Source organism: Drosophila willistoni (assembly GCF_018902025.1).
Source record: "Drosophila willistoni isolate 14030-0811.24 chromosome 2R unlocalized genomic scaffold, UCI_dwil_1.1 Seg167, whole genome shotgun sequence".
NCBI classification, from domain to species: Eukaryota; Metazoa; Arthropoda; class Insecta; order Diptera; family Drosophilidae; genus Drosophila; species Drosophila willistoni.
This window is the reverse complement of record NW_025814050.1, coordinates 12,684,749-12,705,113: the sequence shown is the minus strand read 5'-3', so window position 1 is coordinate 12,705,113 and position 20,365 is coordinate 12,684,749. Positions and strand designations below refer to the sequence as shown.

Below are 20,365 nucleotides of genomic sequence, written 5' to 3'. Positions count from 1 at the left end.
GAGAACCTATATGTATATGGTTTGGAGTAAGAGTAGACCTGTCACTGGGACTTAAAAGAGTCATCTCCATTCTTCTTGGTGCCTGTCACTTTAATTCAGTTTTACATGTTTGGCTAACACCAAAATTAGTTTATCATGTCAGCTGTGTGTGTGGGTCGTATTTTAGACATCTCAAAAGTCATCAGAGGCTAAGGGCCAGAATCATCATCTTTAACTAAAATCAACAAAGGCTGTGCAAAATCTTTTACTATGGCCTCTTTAAGCTCTTAAGAGGTAGGCGTGTAAGTTGCTCATGTCATTCGATTTATGAAGACAAATTGTCAGGAAGTGGAGCATTGAAGTTCTTTCTTTCCTTCTTTTTGGCTCTTGATAAATGAAAGTTTGTAGCATTACAGAGTAAATGGCCAAAGACTTTTGTTGATGGCCCAAAATCCTGGATCAAAAAAAAAAAAAATCCATTAACTGTTGAGTTTCTTCTTTTTATTTTCGTTTTTTTTTTTTTATTTTGTCAATAATAAAAATAACTTAAAGGAAATTGTATTTTTAAATGATTTGTTGTTCATTTAAAGCATCGTGCATCGTAAATATTGAAATATTAAATTATTACCGTGAAAGTTTTCAATAATTCATTTAAATAAGAAATTAAAATGTTTGTATATTATATGCAAAGAGTTATAAAAGAGTTTGTCGAGTTTCGGTCGAAAAACACATACGAGACTTCCATTTTTATACCATACCATTCTTCTTCATAAATTCTTTCCTCTTAAAAGGTTGCAATTTCTTTTACTATTTAAAAATGTCTTTATTATTATTATTATTCTTTGGAAATCTTTTACTTTTTGTTTATGAATAAATCATACACTCTGAGGTTTTTTTTTGCGATGATAAAGCTCGAAATTTGTGATTCGAGGCACAAATATAGTATAATGTTATTTAATTTGATTCAAAGATTCACTCGGTGAAATACAACACTTTTCTACTAGTTACATATGTATGTATGTTATCTAAAGATTGTAGAATGATAAATAGCATGATAAAACTATTTATAATTATTCTGCCAAGTGTTTAGATTTTTAAAGAGGATTCAAGTTTCTGTAATTTCAGAAAATTGATTTTACTGTGTTCGTCTTCGTATTCTGTTATATATTGTTATATTCAAAAAAATTGTTCTTTAACTTCAAATATTTTTATAAATATGTATATGAAAAAGGTTCCTATTCTTGTTGGTTTCCTTTCTAGATAAAATAACACTTTAATTTTTTTTTTCTAAATAAGAAATAAAGTTGTTTCTGCGAGTCAAAAATATAATTACTTATTTTGTTTCAAATAGAAAGTTTAGGCATCTTTTAAAAAGTTGTAGACAATTTTTGAAGTTGTTTACAGTGAAAAGTCAATATGCTGAAAATAATTCCACTAATTCTGTTTTTTATTTTTAAAGCTTTTGTTAAGTTAGTTTTATTTTTTTCAGAGTTTTTTTTTCAGTTTAGCTTTTAGTAAGTTATTCATTTTTTTGCAGAAAACGGGTTAAGACATCAATTAGAATACCAAAGAAAATATAAACATTTTACACTGACATCCCCAATTAAAGTGCCAACTTGATGACAATTATATCTATTGTCTTATCTTCAACCTTATTGTTGACGCAATATTTGGCTTTGTTTAATTATGATAAAAAGCAAAGAAAAAAGAATAATAATAATAAAAAAAAAAAACAAAATTCTCCAAATCATAATTTTTGTAAAATTTGTGACTACATATATACCACATACAACATACATATATTCTTTATATGTATATTTGTCTGTTGGTTTTTTTTTTATTGACGATATGTCGATATCTATTTGGTTGAGAAATTCACAAAATTAAATGCCATTTGCGGCTTCATTCATGACGATAAGAAGCTTTTGGGAAATAATTTTTCAATGTGTTTGCGGACTCTGGACGACGATCAGACAAATTATTATACATCTACCTTACTACGGAGTGAGGGAAAAAAGTGTAAAATCGAAAATATATCATAAAACAAAGAACGAATTTTCGGTTTTTTTTTATAATAAATCACAATTAAAATTATAATATTTTTCGCATTGTTTTACAATTATGCAGCATGGCGGAACAAGAGGAAAAAAGTAATTGCAATTTATGTGTCATTAATTTCCATTAACTTTGATTTAACAAGTGGACGCAGAAATTGTCAGTAAATGATAAATGTGCATTATAATTAATGAGTAACAGGGCTCACTTACCTATAAACAAATACCAGCAGCAGCACCCAAAGACCCACTGCCAATCGGCTGGAAGAGAAGAGAAAAAGCAATTAAAAATGCGAAAAAACAAATAAAATTATTCGTATATATTTCAATGAGTCAGTAACAATTAAGTAAGTAGTTTTGTATGTGATAGGCCCTCATTGCGATGAAACTGAAATTAGGTCAAATAACACCACAATTCCCCCCACAATTCTCTCTTTAAGTTTTACTTTGGCTCGAAAGCGAAATCGAAGGTTCTTTTATTTTATGGACAAGAGAGAGTTTTAACCAGGCCGCGAGAAATCATCAATCATCTTTTTCGTTGTCTGACCCCAAAAAAAAAAAAAAACGGTAGAAAAGAAAGTATACAAATATAAAGAAAAAGTAAAAGTATATAAACACCCATCCACCCCTCGAACACAACACTCCTTGACAGACACACAAACTATGTATCGAATTTGGTCTTCTTTTTGTCAGCTGATATTAGCTGAAAAGGAAAATCAATAATAAATGATGTTAACTGCCAATTTTTGCCACATAAGCAACTCACGAAGAAAAAAAAAAGGGGACAAGCTGAATTTGTGTCCTCAAAATATTAGGCACATCAATTGAAAGGACCTTGGAACCGTTGTTGTTGTTATGCTATTTTTCGGTAATACAAAAGGAGAAACCACCAACATAGACTTTAATCCCAAAGCCAAAGAAGTGGGTGTTTAATAACGAGAGGAGATTGATTAAAGTTTATGAAATTAGGATTAGTCGTCTGTAAGTTTAGCTGAGAAAAGTTGAAAGTGCTAGATTAAGGGAGAAAACTTAGCTTGAATTTCTTGTGTTTTGTCGGTAAACTGTGTAAGACTCCTCTGTGAACAACTTTTCAAACAACTCTCGTCTAGCATAGTTCCGGATTTTCAAAGAAATCTTCTTTTGTGTTTGGCGATACTTGTTCTTCTTGCATAACAGAGAGAGAGTATAGGTAAATGGTCCATGTGAGTTTTGGAGATTTTAGCGAAACAACAGAAAAATCATTGACACAAAACAAAGCTGTCAATTTGCCAGCAATTTCCCGTACTCTCCTATGCTATGGATGTTGTTATTGGTTGGTCGGACTGTCAGTCAGTCAGTCCGCTCCGAAATGTGACAATGACAAGGATGGGAAACGACAAAAACGCTTGTAGCACGGTCACAGGAAATTGCACGCATAACTATTAAGTCGCATGGCCAGGATAGAACAGGACAGAACCGGACAGGACAGAGAGTAGGCATCATCATTTTCGTCTTTCTATTAGGCCAACAACAGCAGCAGCAGCATTAAATGAGCCTTAAAATCCATGGAGCACAAAATATCTCAACCAAAAAGGTTTAAACAACTTTTCAAGAGCTAACGAAAAAAAAGTTGTCAACAACTTTTATGACTCAAAAATGTATGAAAAATATTTTCTTTGATAAATGAATGAACAAAAAATACACATCAACAAATTTCAAAAAAAAAAAAAAAATGGAAAAACAAACATTTTTAAATTAAATTTACGCTAGAATTGCTTTAAATTAGCTTAACAAATTTTTCGCCATTTCTCGTGCTTGTTTTACTTTGGTTTAAAGGCAACCTGTTGCCTACTTCAAGGCGCTCCCTCTCTTTCTGTGTGTGTGTATGGGAATGTTCCTTTGATTGAAGTTTGCGTGATTTCTAAATGCATATTATATATTAATTGAAGTGTAACTGGCAAAGGAAAGCCAAATAGGTGTGTGAGTTTATATATGTACATACATATATATAAAAATAATGCAAATGTGCCAATAACTGCTGCAATTTAGTTTAACAAATGCCAATAGCACGCAAAATGAACACGAACACGAAATCGAAAACGAAAATGAAATGCAATTGTATTCAAATAAACAACCAAGAACCGACCGCCTAGGCAATTGGGAATTGTTTAAGACAAGTTTTATGGGCCCTTTCGACCACCTTGAACCCTAACCAAGGGCCACATCTTTCTCCATTTCTTAGCATGCAAAGTCATTAAAACAAAAGGCAAACGCCAAGGCTCAAAATAAAAAAAAAAAACAAAACCCAAGAAAATTAAGAAAGAAAAACTACTATAAAGAAAAGGAAGTTGCTTCAAGCGTCGTGACGTTGTCGTGTTTATCAGAGAAAACTGAAGCTATTCTTTGTTCCTAGTAGCTTTTCATGTTGTTGTTGTTGTTGTTGCTGTTGGTGGGATGCCTTTTAGCATTTTGTGTAATTGTTTTGTTGAAATAGTAAAAATACTATATACTTTTACATACATACAAACATACCATACATATGTATCTATATACATATATTTCCTCTCCTTAAGTCTAGCTACTACACTAAGCAAAAAAGGAACAACTATTTCCATAGAGCTAATGGGTATTTAAGACACTTGATTGCAGTCACTATATTTGATACCATGCTGGTCAACTAACTCTAAGAGGGGGATTAGAAATGGCAAGATATAGAACTATAGTTACTCGTTTAATCTTTTAAGGTATCATTTTCAAAGAGTAGAAAAGGGGATTAAAAGAAAACACCTCAAAGAAATTAGTTTAGCATTTCACCAACTATTACTAAGCTGAAATGTGTGTATATTAATGATGAAAGTTCTGAACTATTTGTTGCCCCTTTTTTCGAAATATCCAGTAATTGAAACCATTTTTGAAACCGCATGAAATAAACAAAAATTTAACTAAGTGACATTTTTTCACATGGTTCAAATATTGTCTATTTTTGAAGTTAAAGTAAAACTAAGGAAACCTTTCCACATTTAACTTCACTTTCTTTTAAGTTTACATAGATACTTAGCTGATTCTTCTACGTATTTATATTCTGTTTTAGTGCATATATGACAGACTTTTTCCAAAGAAATCTGATGTGAAAATCTTGTAACTTAAACATCATCTTTGAAGCTCGGTTAATTTTAATCCGATTTTTAAATATCCTATTCAATAAAAAAGAAACAACATTTTCTTATGTTGCAGACATTAAATAGGTTGCCATTGTGTTATCAAAGACACAAAAAAACTTGTGAAAATCATGAAATCTTAAGCACAAAAACATAATGAAATCCTTTGTACATATGTACATATGTAGCTCGGAAGTGTTTTCATATTCAAATAAAATATTTAAATATTTAAATTGAAAAGCCACTACACTTTCTTATGTACCACAAATTAGGCTAGTCGTCCTTTCGCATTGCAATGCTTTAGTAAATCAAAGGCTATATAACAATTTTGCCCTCATAAATACGCAATGAGCAGTCCAAGAATTTAAAATTTAGCTGTGGATAAAAATAATTCTTAAGGCAATGATAGCTTATGGACAATTTTTAAGTTACAAGGCAAAGGCGAAAAGTTGCAATCTTGTTGAACATAATGAACCCTATTTCAGCCCGTTGCATAATTTAAGGGGCAACATTCCCCTCGTTTCACATCCTTAAGGACTATATCTATAAGGTTCTTAGGATCCTTAACAGAAACAAAATATTTCGTCTATTTAAATTTCAAAATGTTTGGCCAAATAATTAGTTCAAAAAGTAGTTTTGAAATGTCTGGAAAACTTTCATATACAGAGTTTTTCTTACTTAGTTTCATGCTCATGATTCGCTTAATACTAAAAATAGTTCTATGACAAAATTACGACTTTAGCAAAATATTACACAATTCTAAACCGAGAGAAAGAAAATGTAATATTTTTGGAAATTAGAATCTCTTTTCGTTGGCTGACTGATCAAGCCTTTCAAATTGTTTTCACATTTCAAGGGCTTTGTTTATGTTCGAAAAACTCCCCTGGAATATTGACTGGGCATTTCTTTAAGTGTAGATTTTGAAGGGGTGAGGCATATTGTACATAATAGTTAGTTTTGTAGGCTTGCCATGACTCTGCAATGTCTTAGTGCTGACATAATTGATATGGCCGTCCTCCATACATAGTTTTCGCCCCACCAAGGGAGTTTTCCCTTCTATAGATATATATATTTTCTTCTTGTATTTTTTTGAGTTTTTGCAGTTGGCGTGTGCCAAGCTATGTACACGCAATCCAGCTGCGAAACTCTCCGAGCTCTGGAACTCTTAACCAGCACGCAAAGAGCTGCAATGAAAGGCTTCTCCCAAGTATATGGACGTATAGGTTCTGGTTTTTTTTACCAACATTTCAGTATTTTGCGCGCATTTAGTTTAAATTTAACTCGCAAAGGGCCAACTACATACAATACGGGCAAAAAAAACGTCGTGCGAAAATCGAGAGAGTGACAAATATAAATTAAATATTATTGCAAAACAGAAAGAAAAAAAGGAGGGGGGGAAAAAAAGTGTTGCACAAATATTTATATTTGTTGTGTCATCATTAAAAGCGCATTTTGACGAGATAGCAGATAGCAGTAGAGTCCTTCGTCCTGCGTCCTGCTAATTACCAAATGCTAAAAGTGATGTATTAATTTCTAAACGGTCACGACATTGTCACAAAGTCAATTTTTTCCCCCTTTCGGCAAACACACCTCGTTGCCGTTGCTCTCTCTCATCTCCATGAATTACGGTCAGGCAGGAGCATTATCCACATCAGGAGTTTTACCCGTAATAGAGCTACTGCCATCAGAGTATCGTAGTAGAGTCAACCGTTTTACCGTCATTATCGTGGTCGTCGTCGCCGTGCGCGCCATGAGTCGTCTGAGGCGTGAAAGTAGCCGACAAAGCGTCATAACCGTCGAGTTAATACAGTTCATAATTCAGTATCGTGCCAAGGAGACTCAGGAAAAGAAGAAAAGGTGCGACATCTCCCAAGAGATAAATTCCAAATTTTAAAGAGTGTGTTCACAAAATAAAAAAAAAATAAAAAATTAAGAAAGTAAATAAATTTTTTCGAATAAATCTTTCGCTATGTTGTGTGCAATTGAAGCGGAGCATGCCATGAATAAGGAATGGTATATAAAATACTCACTAAAAAATCCAAAAAACTCTGTCTTGAAATTATTAACAACTGACAATAAAATTGTCTGAAATATTTAAAACTCTTGCCGTGGCTGCAAAGCATAAGAAAAATATATATATATACATTTCATTCAAATTTCTAGCACAACAACAACAATAACCAACAATTTAGATTTTTTATTCGTAGGAAGTGCAGCACACAAAATAAAAAATAAAAAACCAAAAAAAAAATTCCTCAGAGCACAAAAAAAAGAAAATTATGAGCTTAGAACGAACTCCCAGGCAATGCCATAGATTGTGGTTAGTGTTGTGTAAGAAGGACTCCCAACAGGGTGAGGAGTAGGAGAAATTTATTGTTAAAGGAACAGAAAGGAAAACTAACTAACAAGAACTGTGTAGACTAAATACGCTTGGAATATCTTTGGCCAACTTGGCAGTTCCATCGTAATGGAAAAATTTATATATTGACCAAGTCTTTAAGGAAGGTTTCAATTTCCCAATTATTTGCTGGGTCTGGGTCTTAACTCGGCACGCGACCTACATTATCTAATGATATGAATACACGATATCTCCAATTCATAGAATCAATAATGAAGTGGAAAAACCTTTATTGAAAATAAGTTAATAAATAACACAAAAAAACTATAAAAACTGCACAATTTTTAGATAAACTGCAAACTTGCAAATTGTTTTGAATGTTATTAACAATGATATGGGCATAAAACTGCATATCATTTTGAAAAGTATAATAAATTTGTTCATTTATTTTGACTCGGTTCCTGAAAGCCTCTTATTCAATTTTATACAAGATTTAGTGGCAATATCCATCTATCTACGATTTGAGTAAATCTTATTAAGAGTAACTTAATTAAAAAACAGTATAAAATGTATCTTTAAATTCAAGAAATTATAATTGATTAAAGATCTTTGTCAAGCTTTAAGGGATACTTTGGTAGGTTTCTGTTTTTCAAACAAACAAAAGAAAGTTCTAAGTTAAAAACTAAAAAAACACAAAACCATTTTACAATTTACAAATTGTTTTTAAAGTAGTCACTAAACTAGATAAAAATTGCTGCAACATATTTGATAAGGTCAAGCAAATTAATTTCAATGTGTAATTTGATTTATTTGTTGATATTAAACCAATAAAGGTTAATTTAGTCGGCATTTCGATTATAATGGTAAAATAATTTTATTTTCAATTCGATCTTTTTTTAAAGCCAATTGAGTTTTTCAAAAGCTATAAAATTACTTTTTCTGCAATTTTTTTACATTTTTTTTCCGATTTAAAGAAAATATACATTGAAACAGTTATTTTCGAAAAACTAATAAGACAACTTTTAGACAAAATAATAAAGAATATATGTGTCAACTTTGGATTAAAAAAGTCAAATCGGTAAATAATTTGTAACAGATATTAGGCATATAGTTTTGTTTTCTTGAAAACCAAATTTTTCTTGCACAACTTTATTTTTTAATGAAGAACATTATGGCCATATTAATACGTTGATAATGTTTTGAACATTCGTTAAACTAGTTCTTTAATGAAGTTCTACCATGACACAACTTTTTACTACTGTAAATAAGCTCGAGTTCAATCATTCAAAAATTTGAGCTACAATTATAGCTCAGCCAATATATGTATTATTTAATACTAAATAGGTATATACCTATATTTAAATGGAATTCAAGAAACTATTCAAATCTAGACAACTTAACAATAGCATTGTTGTTAACACTACGAAACTAATCTCTGCTAATTGTTAAGCTCACAAGTTGTTGACTGCAAATTGAAGCAAAACTTAGCCAAACTACCAAATTCCACTTAAATCAGCAAATTCTATGCTGACCGCAAAGCAAATGTAGGACCATAAGCCGCAGACTTTTAGCCTAATCTTTGCTCCTAACACATTTCTACTTCTTCTCATACCAAGTTCAAGTTAAAATCTGTTCCGTTGTCTGAGCTCTGAAGTTTCCCTAATTAACCATAATTGAATATTGCGCCAATTTGCTTAAGTCACACAAGCGGCGAGCGGCCTCAGACATGACTCGTCTCAGGCGAAACCTTTGGGGGCTCAACGTATTCGACGAAGAGCAAATTTTCTAGAAAACTTTTTTGCTTCGTTTTTTTTACTACCCATCTGAAATGTAAATTTTAAAAAAAGAACAAAAAAAAAAACGAAGGCAGTTACTACGTAGTCATAGCAATAGGTTCTGATTGACTACGAGTAATGCACATAATGGGCCAATTAAAATGAAATTTCCAATGTATCTATGTCTCCTTCTCGGTGCCTGTGAGAAAAGTATCTTATCAATGCCAATTACAACAGCTTTCAGGGCATTTAACCTATCTGAACCTGAATACGAGTGTACTCCCAAGTTGGTGTCCCTTACACATTTTAGTTCAAAGTTGCAAGTCCTTTTCTTGTGTCCTTTTTTGGTTGTATAAGCGCACTTGATGAAAATTTTAAGTCTTTTGTTGAATTAGACTTTAATGGTAGATAGTAATTGCTATATGGCATTTTCTTTTATTTTAACTAAATTAGAAACACTAAATCAAACTATATTTTGTCTAACTTATCTATTTCTTTAGCTTTACATGCCAACTAAATTTGCTGATTGGAATGATGGAAAACTTTAAATGCATTTTGATAAATATTTCTCAACATATCAAAATTTTTGTCATCTTGTTAAGATGGTAAACCGGGAACAAAGTGTTATAAAGAGTTATTTTTATCAAGTTCTTGGGCAAAAAATTAAAATGATTTACTTAAAATTCTTTGCCAAGAATTGAATTCATACTAAAATCTATGTTTACTAATATATTTAAAATAAATACAGCTAATTCGGTAGTCTCACGACTCACCTACCAAACTAATTAAGTTAAAACAATGACTTAAAAAAATAATAAAAAAAAAAACAAGATACATTTTCAGAAGCCTCGAAACACGAGGCAAAGAAAATATTTGGGTCTCTTGATAAAGAAGACCTTAAACCAAGGTACCAACAATACCCAAACCCCTAACTTTTGAAAGTTATACAAGCCGAATTCTAATATCAGAATTTAACAAAACAAAATATAATTAAACAGTCAGGGGAAAAATTACTCATTAAATTAAATTAAAATTTACATTTCGTTTTATAAACAATTATTTCAAGTTTCTATAGGTGTTCTATAGGTGGTCACGACATAGAATAGTTCGCTGATTGCCAATATGTGCTTCGGTTTTTTAGCCGTCTTATTTTATGTGATGTTTTCAGGAGAAATTGAAGGGTATGCACAAAATGGTGGCCTTCGTTATTGAAGGCTTCGCCAATCTTTTTTGGCTTCATATAGTTGCAATTCCCAACTAGTTTTAGCGTTGGAAGACATAGAATGGCTATTGCCCTTCTGGAGTTCTTTCGCTGATAATAGAACTTGGTGATTCTTGAAATGTAATACATTTTAAGGAGGTCTAATACTTCACAAGATATACAACAAAATATATAAAGGCAATTATTGTTATTATTTATTCTCTTATTTAATTTCATTTTGATAAATACATTTGTTTAGACAAATATTGGGAAGTAAAAAATAGTGATACCTGAAAAGAAAACAAAATTATTCGTAATCCTCTTTCTATTATCCACGACAGAAAAATTGATTCATCAATGTCGAATCATTAGGAAAATTAAAGCCTAAACTAAATTGAACTTGATGTGTATTAGAAGTAAATCTTAATATAAGTACATAAACAAAAGTTTATATTAAGCCTACGAATAAAAAATAGAACGTGATTGGTGCAAAAAGATCAAACCTTTAAATCATATATTGAACTCTAATATTACTCAAATTTATAACTAGTACAAATTTTTTTACAAAGTCTAATGAAAAGTAATAATTTTTCATGGCAAAACAGCTCAATTTGTTTCTCTCAGTGTATGTGTGTGTCTCTATAAACAATTGTTGTTAATTTGTTGCAATTGTAATTGTTCTAGTTGTTGCACCTGCAAAAAAAAATATATATCAAAAAAAACTTGGCATGAAATTAATAAATTCGTTAAACTCACCACGCCCCCACAACACGCCCTACTGCCACCCAAACACACACACACACACACCCACACTTATAGCATGACCATTTTGCCTGCTTTTTTTTGCTGAGTAGTAGAAAGTTTTATGTAAGTCCCCAAACTAAATGCCCCCACCTCACCAACATCACCACAAAAAAAAAAAAGAAAGAATACAACTTTTTAAGCTCTCAACTAACTAATCTAACTTTATATATGTCTTTTTATGTATACTTACTAAATGTATTTAATGTTTTACTCTTGTTACTATTTAATCAAAACTTGTTATGTTTTACTTATGCACCCAATTAAAACTTCTCAACTAACTCTTTTTTACTCCAAGAAACAAAAAAAAAAAACTAATAAAACTTCTCCTTCCTTTAAAATCTCTCCTCCTCTATACACAAACAAAAGAAATGTATTAATATTTTATTGGTTTTCTTTAATCAATTTAAAGATATTTATTGTTTTCTTTTTTTATTGTCCTTTTGGCTTTTGCTTTCAATTAATTTCAATTTGACTAAAGCTAAACAAAATGCAATTTAAATATATAAAAAAAAACAAAGCAAATATAATAACTACCAACTAGAGCAAGAATATTTAATTCTTTTTTTGTTAGAATTTAAACAAAATTTTAAGTTAACTATGTTTGTAAATTATTAACCCAATTGAATAGAATTTTGTAAATGCAATTGAACTAATGAGAATATTTATCTTTCCCCCAACTCCAACCACCTCCTGCCATGTGCCCTCCTTGTCACATTTTTACCCGCTACCTACTTTAGGCGCCTGGCCGATGAGGATGACGAGTTATCGGAAGTGCAACCGGATGCGGTGCCGCCGGAAGTACGGGAATGGTTGGCCTCAACCTTCACCCGTCAAATGGCCACCAGCAAACGTAAGAGCGATGAGAAGCCAAAATTTCGATCGGTGGCCCATGCCATTAGGGCGGGCATCTTTGTGGATCGCATTTATAGACGTGTCTCCAGTTCGGCACTAATGCAATTTCCACCCGATGTGGTTAAGTTGCTTAAGGTGAGTCAACAGAAGTATTTAGACTTTAAATTATAGTTGTATGATCTCGTTGAGTTAACTAATCGTCCTAGTATATCCGTCTCTAATGTTCTATGAGCATAAAGAGTTAGAAATGCCAATAAGTAAGTTGGTTATATAATGAAATTTGATTTCATTTTAGGAATGATTTAATTCCAATCTGTTTTTTATTTAATGTTTAATAAAGTATAATAAATTTGGTAAATGTCTGTCTGTCCGTCTGTCTGTTGCTAAAGTCATTAAGCTTTTCAGACAAAACTTCATTTATAGTGTTTCAAGTCACTTATCGATGCTTAATAAAATCATTAATTCTGACCGTTTTCTAAATATTAGAATTATTTAATGTTAAAATGCTTAATTTGTTTATTCCTAATTTAAAAAAATTTTCAAAAAAGTAATAGTTTTCATTGTTTGATATATTTTACGATAATCGATTTAAAACTCACGACCCTTAGAGGGTTAAGTTTACATAGCATTTGTAAAACATAAAGAAATTAATAAGGATGATAAGGATATCATCCCAATGATATCAAGGATGAAATACACAAGTGCAAGTAGACAACAAAAATGAGATTTTTGAGAAATGAGAAAACGAAGACTACTTATAGTTTTTCTTTCTAAACAATCTCTCAATAAGCAGTTAAACAACCATTTTTTATACTAATTTTTTAACAGTTAAAAAAATTTATAAGTGTATCTATAGGATCATTTTTTAAAAGTTAAATTAAAATTTCAAAATTTGTTACTATTTATTTAAAAAAGAATAAATAAATGATAACCAGTCACATAAAAGATGTTTTTTAAATGTTTTGAAATTCATAAGCGTATAATTTAGTTAGAGCAGTCCTCGTTAGATGAGTTGTCTAAGTGGCCCAGTCATTTAGTCAACTGAACAACGAGGATACGGGTCCGATTCCCAGGCTAGTGTATGGATGTAGTATGGTTAGGTTGATAGTTTATAACTAATATCATATACTTTAATAATAATAATAATAATAAGTTTAGTTAAAAATTTAGTATACTCATTTTCTTTTTATTTGATGAATTAATACAATGGTTTTTAAATAACTTTATTTAGTCAAAATTTTTGACTAAATAAACTAAAGAAAAGATGTTTTTATTGCTTTCTTCTAGGAAGTAAACCTTTGCTCCCCATACAATGTATTAGTTCACTTTTTATTGCCTACTTTTCAGGGCATCCTGTGTTTTTTGGCATAGAACATTTTGTTTATTAATGTCTTATACGCGTATTTACGATACTATCAATTAAAACAAGGATTAAACTAATAATTAATTAACTATTTTTGTCACCTGGAAGTCGATCTTACAAAGATTATTTTATAGGAAATACTAGAAGGTTATTAACATTTGTATATTAATTGCGCTTTTAATTAGAAAAAGATTGATATTTGTCTTGAATCAAAGAAATATCTTGTGATAAAGTATTAAAGAAAACTACTTTATTAGCCAAAATTAAAATGATTATCTTTAGAAACCATTACTATAATTACTATGTGTATAAAGTCAATTGAATAACCTTTCTTTTTTGGTTTTTTCTGGCACTTGTGTTTTTAGAATCTTGACGATTGGACTTTCGATGTTTTTGCCCTGACTGAGGCAGCCAGTGGTCAGGTGGTTAAATATGTTGCCTATGATCTGCTCAATCGCTATGGCGTGATACACAAATTCAAAATCGCACCGGTCACCTTGGAGGCATTCCTACATCGGGTCGAGGAGGGTTATTGTCGTTACCGCAATCCATATCATAATAATCTGCATGCCGTCGATGTGATGCAGACAATGCACTATTGCCTATGCAATACTGGTCTAATGAACTGGCTAACAGATTTGGAGATATTTGCCTCGCTATTGGCTGCTCTATTGCATGACTATGAGCATACGGGTACCACAAATAATTTTCATGTTATGTCGGGATCGGAAACAGCTTTAATGTACAATGATCGAGCTGTGCTGGAGAATCATCATGTTAGTGCCAGTTTTCGTCTATTGAAGGATGATGAATATAATATATTGACGCATTTGTCACGCGAGGAATATCGTGAATTGAGAACTTTAATTATTGATATGGTCCTGGCCACCGATATGACTTGCCATTTCCAGCAATTAAAGACTATGAGGAATTTACTAACCCTTCAGGAGGCCACCATAGACAAATCGAAGGCATTGTCTGTGGTCTTGCATTGTTGTGATATCTCCCACCCGGCCAAACAGTGGGGTGTCCATCATCGTTGGACAATGCTGCTGCTGGAGGAATTCTTTCGTCAGGGCGATTTGGAAAAGGAATTGGGCTTACCGTTTAGTCCGCTTTGTGATCGTAAAAATACATTGGTTGCCGAATCGCAAATTGGTTTCATTGATTTCATTGTGGAGCCAAGTATGTCGGTTCTATCCGATATGCTGGAATATATACTGGGACCCATCGCCCCAGTATTGAAGCCAAAACCCTCACCATTGCTCGAGGAAGGTGCTGATGGAGCGCAAGATCAAAATTCAGGGGCAGCGGGCAGCGGGCCAGTGGAATCCAAGCGAGATACTGAAGCCAAAACCGGTGACGGCACCATTACCATGGCCAGAAAAAGTTTACCCACCGGTAGCAATACAGCCAAATTCACCATACCCAAGCCATGGCTTGGTTGCCTTGTCGAGAACAAGAAAATCTGGAAGGAGCAGGCCATCAAAGGTAGGCGGAAAAGACTAAAACAGAATAAAAAGAAAATAATCTCAGCCATATACTCAAACATTGGCAAGTCTTGATTAATCTAAATATAAATTGGCTTTTCCTTTTTACCTAAAACATACCTCTAATCTAACCTTAATTAAATGCCAATGGCCATTGCTTTGATCTTTGAGTTTAGCGACCAAAATTAATTATTTTATGCAAAAATTTAAGAAGTACAATCAAAATCCAATGCACCTTCCCCCTCAACCTAAATTTACGCAGAACTTTTGGAGCGGCGAAGAAAGAGCACTACCCCATTTCATTTATATTCATAATTACATAATAATAAAACTATGTTTCACTAACGTAAGTCTATAAGCAAAATCTAAAACAAAAAAAAACTAAGTATACTACAAAAAATAATACACAAATAAAAATCAATTTGAAAGTGTAGGTTCTTGTTTTCTCAATGGATTTGTCCGTCTGTTCCTTTGCAATTTGATAAAAATTATTTTTAAAGGTTTTTAACTTTTCGGGAATTTTTATTACATCATTAGACAACATTACAATTCGTAGCAACTGCCCAGAGTGCAAGACTTTTTTAAGGATCAGCAAGTTTATTCTTTACACGAATTTTCTCAGCTTTGAAATTTCTAACAACTTGCATGAATCGGTTTTTCTTAAAACAAACATACGTAAATAATTTTAAGGAATTTGAAGTTTCAAAGTTTAAACATTTACAATTGGCTTCTATTTTAAATATCTAAATTTTTGTAAATATTTATGTAACTTTTAATAATTTTAACCTAATTTTCTGTCAGGCAGAACATTTTTGGCGGAAAGTTTTTTTTAAATAATTCAAATTCAATTTAACAAAAGTAGCGTACGTATTAAAAAAAAACTTTTTGGTTGCTTATTTCAAAACTTTTATAAGGAATCTGAATTTGCTATTGTAATATGCAAACAACGGCCAAATATAGTTAAATTCGAATATTACAAAATTTGTTCGTTTTTTTACATTTTTAAAATGTTAATAGATAAAATTAATTATCATTAGATATATGCAATAAAGTATACGCCCTTGTGTCCGATGCCCTTTTGATATTTGAAAGATAATTGCCTCTTATATCAAAATCAGGTATTCTTATGTTCAACGAAATTGCAATAGTTAGTCAGTTTGTTCCTTTATAGTGAAGTTTATTTTCTGAGGTCTCATTGACATATATATGTATATGAAAAGGTATAGGTATAAAAAAGGAGTAAATGTAGTGGTTATTGTGATAAAAACAAAATTCCCACAAATATATAAATCTAGTACGGTAGAGAACCGAGAGTTCCGTTTTGCTTTTCCCTCTGTCTACGGCACTGTATCTATATAAAATTCATTATACATCCTTCATCATTTCTATACCCTTGCAATAACTGTTAAAAAAAAAACACGATTTTATTATCTCAGTTTCAAAAGTTCCGACAGTTCTCTATAATTTATTCCATTCAATAATACATAAAGTAATGAAGCATTCAGACTATTGTTTTTCCTTTAAGAATGAAAGTTGGAAAATTTATTAGATCGTTTCACCTTTATTCGATAAAATAGTCACATATCTAAATTGTTCTTTGAGAATAAAACCCGTAATTATTTTTAAAATTTTTTAAATTTTAGGTATTCACTTATATTTAAAGTGTCCCCACTATAATAGCTTACTGTAATGAGTCAAAGATTTTCGCCTAGATTTTCTTTACAACTGAAAAAGACATACACATGTTGTATGTAGCTTCAAACAATTACTCTAATATAGCCATCTCATATATATATTAGGCAAACTTTGCAAGGGTCGCAAACTACGGAACTGCCGAAGTTGTTATGTCCAAATTAATTCCACCATATCTATGAATTCCGTTAAACACCTTAGACTAATTAAAATCTTCAATTCCTTATCCACAGATGCTGAGGCCCGAGCTTTGGCTGCCGCTGCAGAGGAACTTGCCGCCAATGCAATAGAAGACGAGACAGTTTCTGCGGCCATTGAGGCAAAGCCAGAGCCAGAGACGACACCAAGTGAAGAACAGAATGCGGCAGGCGGTGGAGAGGATGCAGCTGCTGCCAATTAAATTGGCCATCCTAGCAAATATTTATATATATATAAGAACTTACCCATTAAACAACAGTTAAGCACATATAGCAAGAAGTCTATCAAACATAATAATAATAATAATTTCTCAGAAACAAAAAGCAGCAAATACTGTAAAAACACAAAAAAACCCCAACTAACCAACTAAAATAAACATCAACAAAAAAAAATCAAACATTTCATTAAAATTTAAAAAAAAAAATGCATATAAAACGCTTCTTATAAGCTCTCTATGTTATAGAAAAAAACAAAACCAACACAGAAATAATAGAAAATAATTTGTTGTTGCAACCTATATAAAAAGTAAATTAAAAATAAAATAAAAAACAGTGTATAGTGAAAATTTAAGCAAATATTAGAATCAAGCACAATATAAACTATATATTTATGTATTATATAAAATTGACAAAACTTTTGTAAATACTTAACAAAAAAGAAACATCATTTTAATTTTAATTTTTTGTAATAATTTTATTTTGCATTATTTGTTAAAGTTTTAATTTCTTCAAGCATTTAGTGATTAGTTTTTTAAGTAATTATTTTTAGTTTCTGAAAATCAATGGAATTTATTGCATAATTTTATTATGAATTTATAATAAGAGCTCTATTAATTATACTATATATTTTTAAATACAAACGAAAAACAAAATTATTTTTCTTTATTTTTTCTTTAATTTCGTTTAGAAAATATATTGCTCAAAACAAAACATAAATGGAAAGGAAATGGGTGACAGTTATTTTGGCGACTGTCTAGTTATTAAGTATGTACCTAACTACAAACCAAAAAGAAAAACCAAATACCTGAATATCTAGTCTATACGAATTGTATATACTCTGACACTTTGGCCTCCCTCCCCCCTATCTCACCCTTTCTCTCTCTAACAGACTTTCGAAAAATGTTTCAATGAAAACTTTAAAGAATTGCACATAGCTACCTAAAATAAATGATATAAGTATACATAATAATATATAATAAAATAGGCACAACTTATAAGAAAAAAAAACAAATATTTATTTTTATACGACGAAACAGAGAAATATTTTTGTTTCAAAATACTACAAAACAAAAAAACAAAACCAAAACCAAACGAATTCTTTTGTTAAATTTTCCAAACTGTTTTGTTAAAGGTTTTTTCTTAATTTGGTTTGAACAAAACTCGAATGTTTTAAAACGTTTTTTCAAAATGTCTGATAGCGGGACCATTCTTTTAAGATTTACCATTGTCCTTTAGCAAAAAAGAAAATCGAATGGACTATAACCAAGACTATTCCGGAAGTAAAAGACTCTAGTCGCAACTTAAGCAAAAGGAACAATATGGTCGCAAAAGTGAGCTAATTGGCTTAAAGGGCAGTGGTAAATGGGCTTAGCAGTAAGGTACCAAATTATCAGCTGAAATTGGGATCATAGCTTTATTAAGGTAGTCGATAATATATAAATGAGAAAAGGAAATACCAGACAAACAGGAAATACCACAAGAAAAGGTAACAAATGTATAATATGAAAATAACCAAAAATGTCACCTTACTAAAATACTCTTAATCTAATTTAAATGTAAAAACAAAAAATAAATAAAAAATAAAAAAAAAATTAACTTTGGTACACCAAAGTTTATATACCCTAGCAGAAAGCAATACAATTTTTGACAATATTTATTTGCAAAATTTAAATTTTAAAAACAGTTTTAGCTGATAAAAATTGTTTTTCTTCTTGAACTGCGTTAAAAAAAAAAAAAAAAGATAATATTCTTGATAAAAGAAAAAATGGATTATTTTCCGCTTCAATGAATTATAGTTCCCAACCAGTTTAGGCGTTGAAATGATTGAAAAATCTAAAGGTCTTTTTATCATATTTGTAAGATTGAACTCATATTTTTATAATACAGTCCAGTCCCGATAAAAGGTTTTTGATTTACTGGGTTTTCCATTCCAACGTTTTGTTGTTTCAAGAAACCAGCAGTTTCTTACGTAATATCAAGGTTTTCGATTGTAATTCCACTGTAATTCTCTGATTTTATAAATAAAATGCTTGCTAAAAATCGAAGTATACTGACTAATCCAAAAATTTGTTGAAAAAACTGAACCATTATGCATGCCAGGGTATAAAATAACATAAATTTATAAATAAAACTATAATTATATTATAATAATATCAAACTTTAACGCTCAAAGCGATTAGTTAATATACATATTAGTAGTAGTCACCTTCTCTCATCTAACTGAACACACATAGAAAACCATACAAATAATATACTTAATAATGGATATAGAAAATTAGATGCTGTAAAAAAAGAATATGCATTAGAAATTATTCATAAGGCACAAGGCTTAATACCGTCAGCATATCCATTCAGTTGTTTCTATTTATAGATAATAAAAATTGTTATTGATATCTGTTGAGAGAATACAACCAAACAAACTATTCCAATATATTGCATAATTGTTATATGGAACAAGCGTATAATTGAATGTTATTTGAGAACAAAAAATATAAAAATATATAGTACTAGTAGCAAACAATATTTGAAACAGTATATATGAAAATGTAGATATATGTATGTATGTAATTAATATATACAAAAATACTTGTCCGTGACCTATCAGAATTTCGGAAATAGAGATAAGAGAAAAGAAACTACTAAAAAGTAATTCCTTTTCCTAATGTTTGCTCGAACAAAAAACTTAAAAATGACTTTGCGACTAAATTACTGATTATGCTCCTCAAAACATCTCCACCAACAGAAGTTCAAACAATTTTGATAACTTTTTGCTAAATGAATTTGAATTTCAAAAAGAACAATATTGACAAAGATTAGAAAAAAATTCACAAAAACCACAACCAAATTTCCCTTAAATCCTTTTTTATTTAGCTGCCTGAAAAAAAACTTATTCATATTTAACTTTCTAAAAAATTGTATGAAAATAATTAAAAAAATAAAAATAAAGGTATATAATATAAAGTTGAAAGCAATCATTATATTTAAATAAATCAATAATAATAACAAATATAAATTTGTGTAAATAAAACATTGAAATATGCAACAACAAAAAATATAGAAAAAAGAAAGCAAACTAACTTACTTAATATTAGAAAACATTATAAAGTAGAACCCACAATCTGTAAATAATTTTATTTCATCATTTTTGATTTATTTGATAAATCCTAACTTAAACTTAATTGTTTACTAAGCGTCAGGCATTGAGTACTTTAAACTAAACAAAAATGGGAAACGGAAATCTATTTATGTATGTACAAGAGAAAT

The 20,365-nt window shown here is 30.7% G+C and overlaps 1 protein-coding gene across 6 annotated transcripts in view; it reads left to right on the top strand.

Annotated features, from left to right (window-relative positions):
* Window positions 1–17,391, top strand: part of LOC6642209 (calcium/calmodulin-dependent 3',5'-cyclic nucleotide phosphodiesterase 1) — a 136,939-nt gene extending 119,548 nt beyond the window's left edge. For 3 of the 6 annotated variants that reach the window (XM_047010774.1, XM_023175918.2, XM_023175917.2), the window contains 3 exons: window positions 12,026–12,275; window positions 13,869–14,994; window positions 16,919–17,391. In XM_047010774.1, coding sequence (XP_046866730.1) covers window positions 12,026–12,275; window positions 13,869–14,994; window positions 16,919–17,085 — 1,543 coding nt within the window. In that variant the 3' untranslated portion in view covers window positions 17,086–17,391. Of the gene's footprint in view, window positions 1–6,745; window positions 7,028–12,025; window positions 12,276–13,868; window positions 14,995–16,918 lie in introns of those variants that run through there. The other 3 variants (XM_023175921.2, XM_023175919.2, XM_023175920.2) reach the window with 3 other exon arrangements.
* Window positions 17,392–20,365: the final 2,974 nt, after the last annotated feature.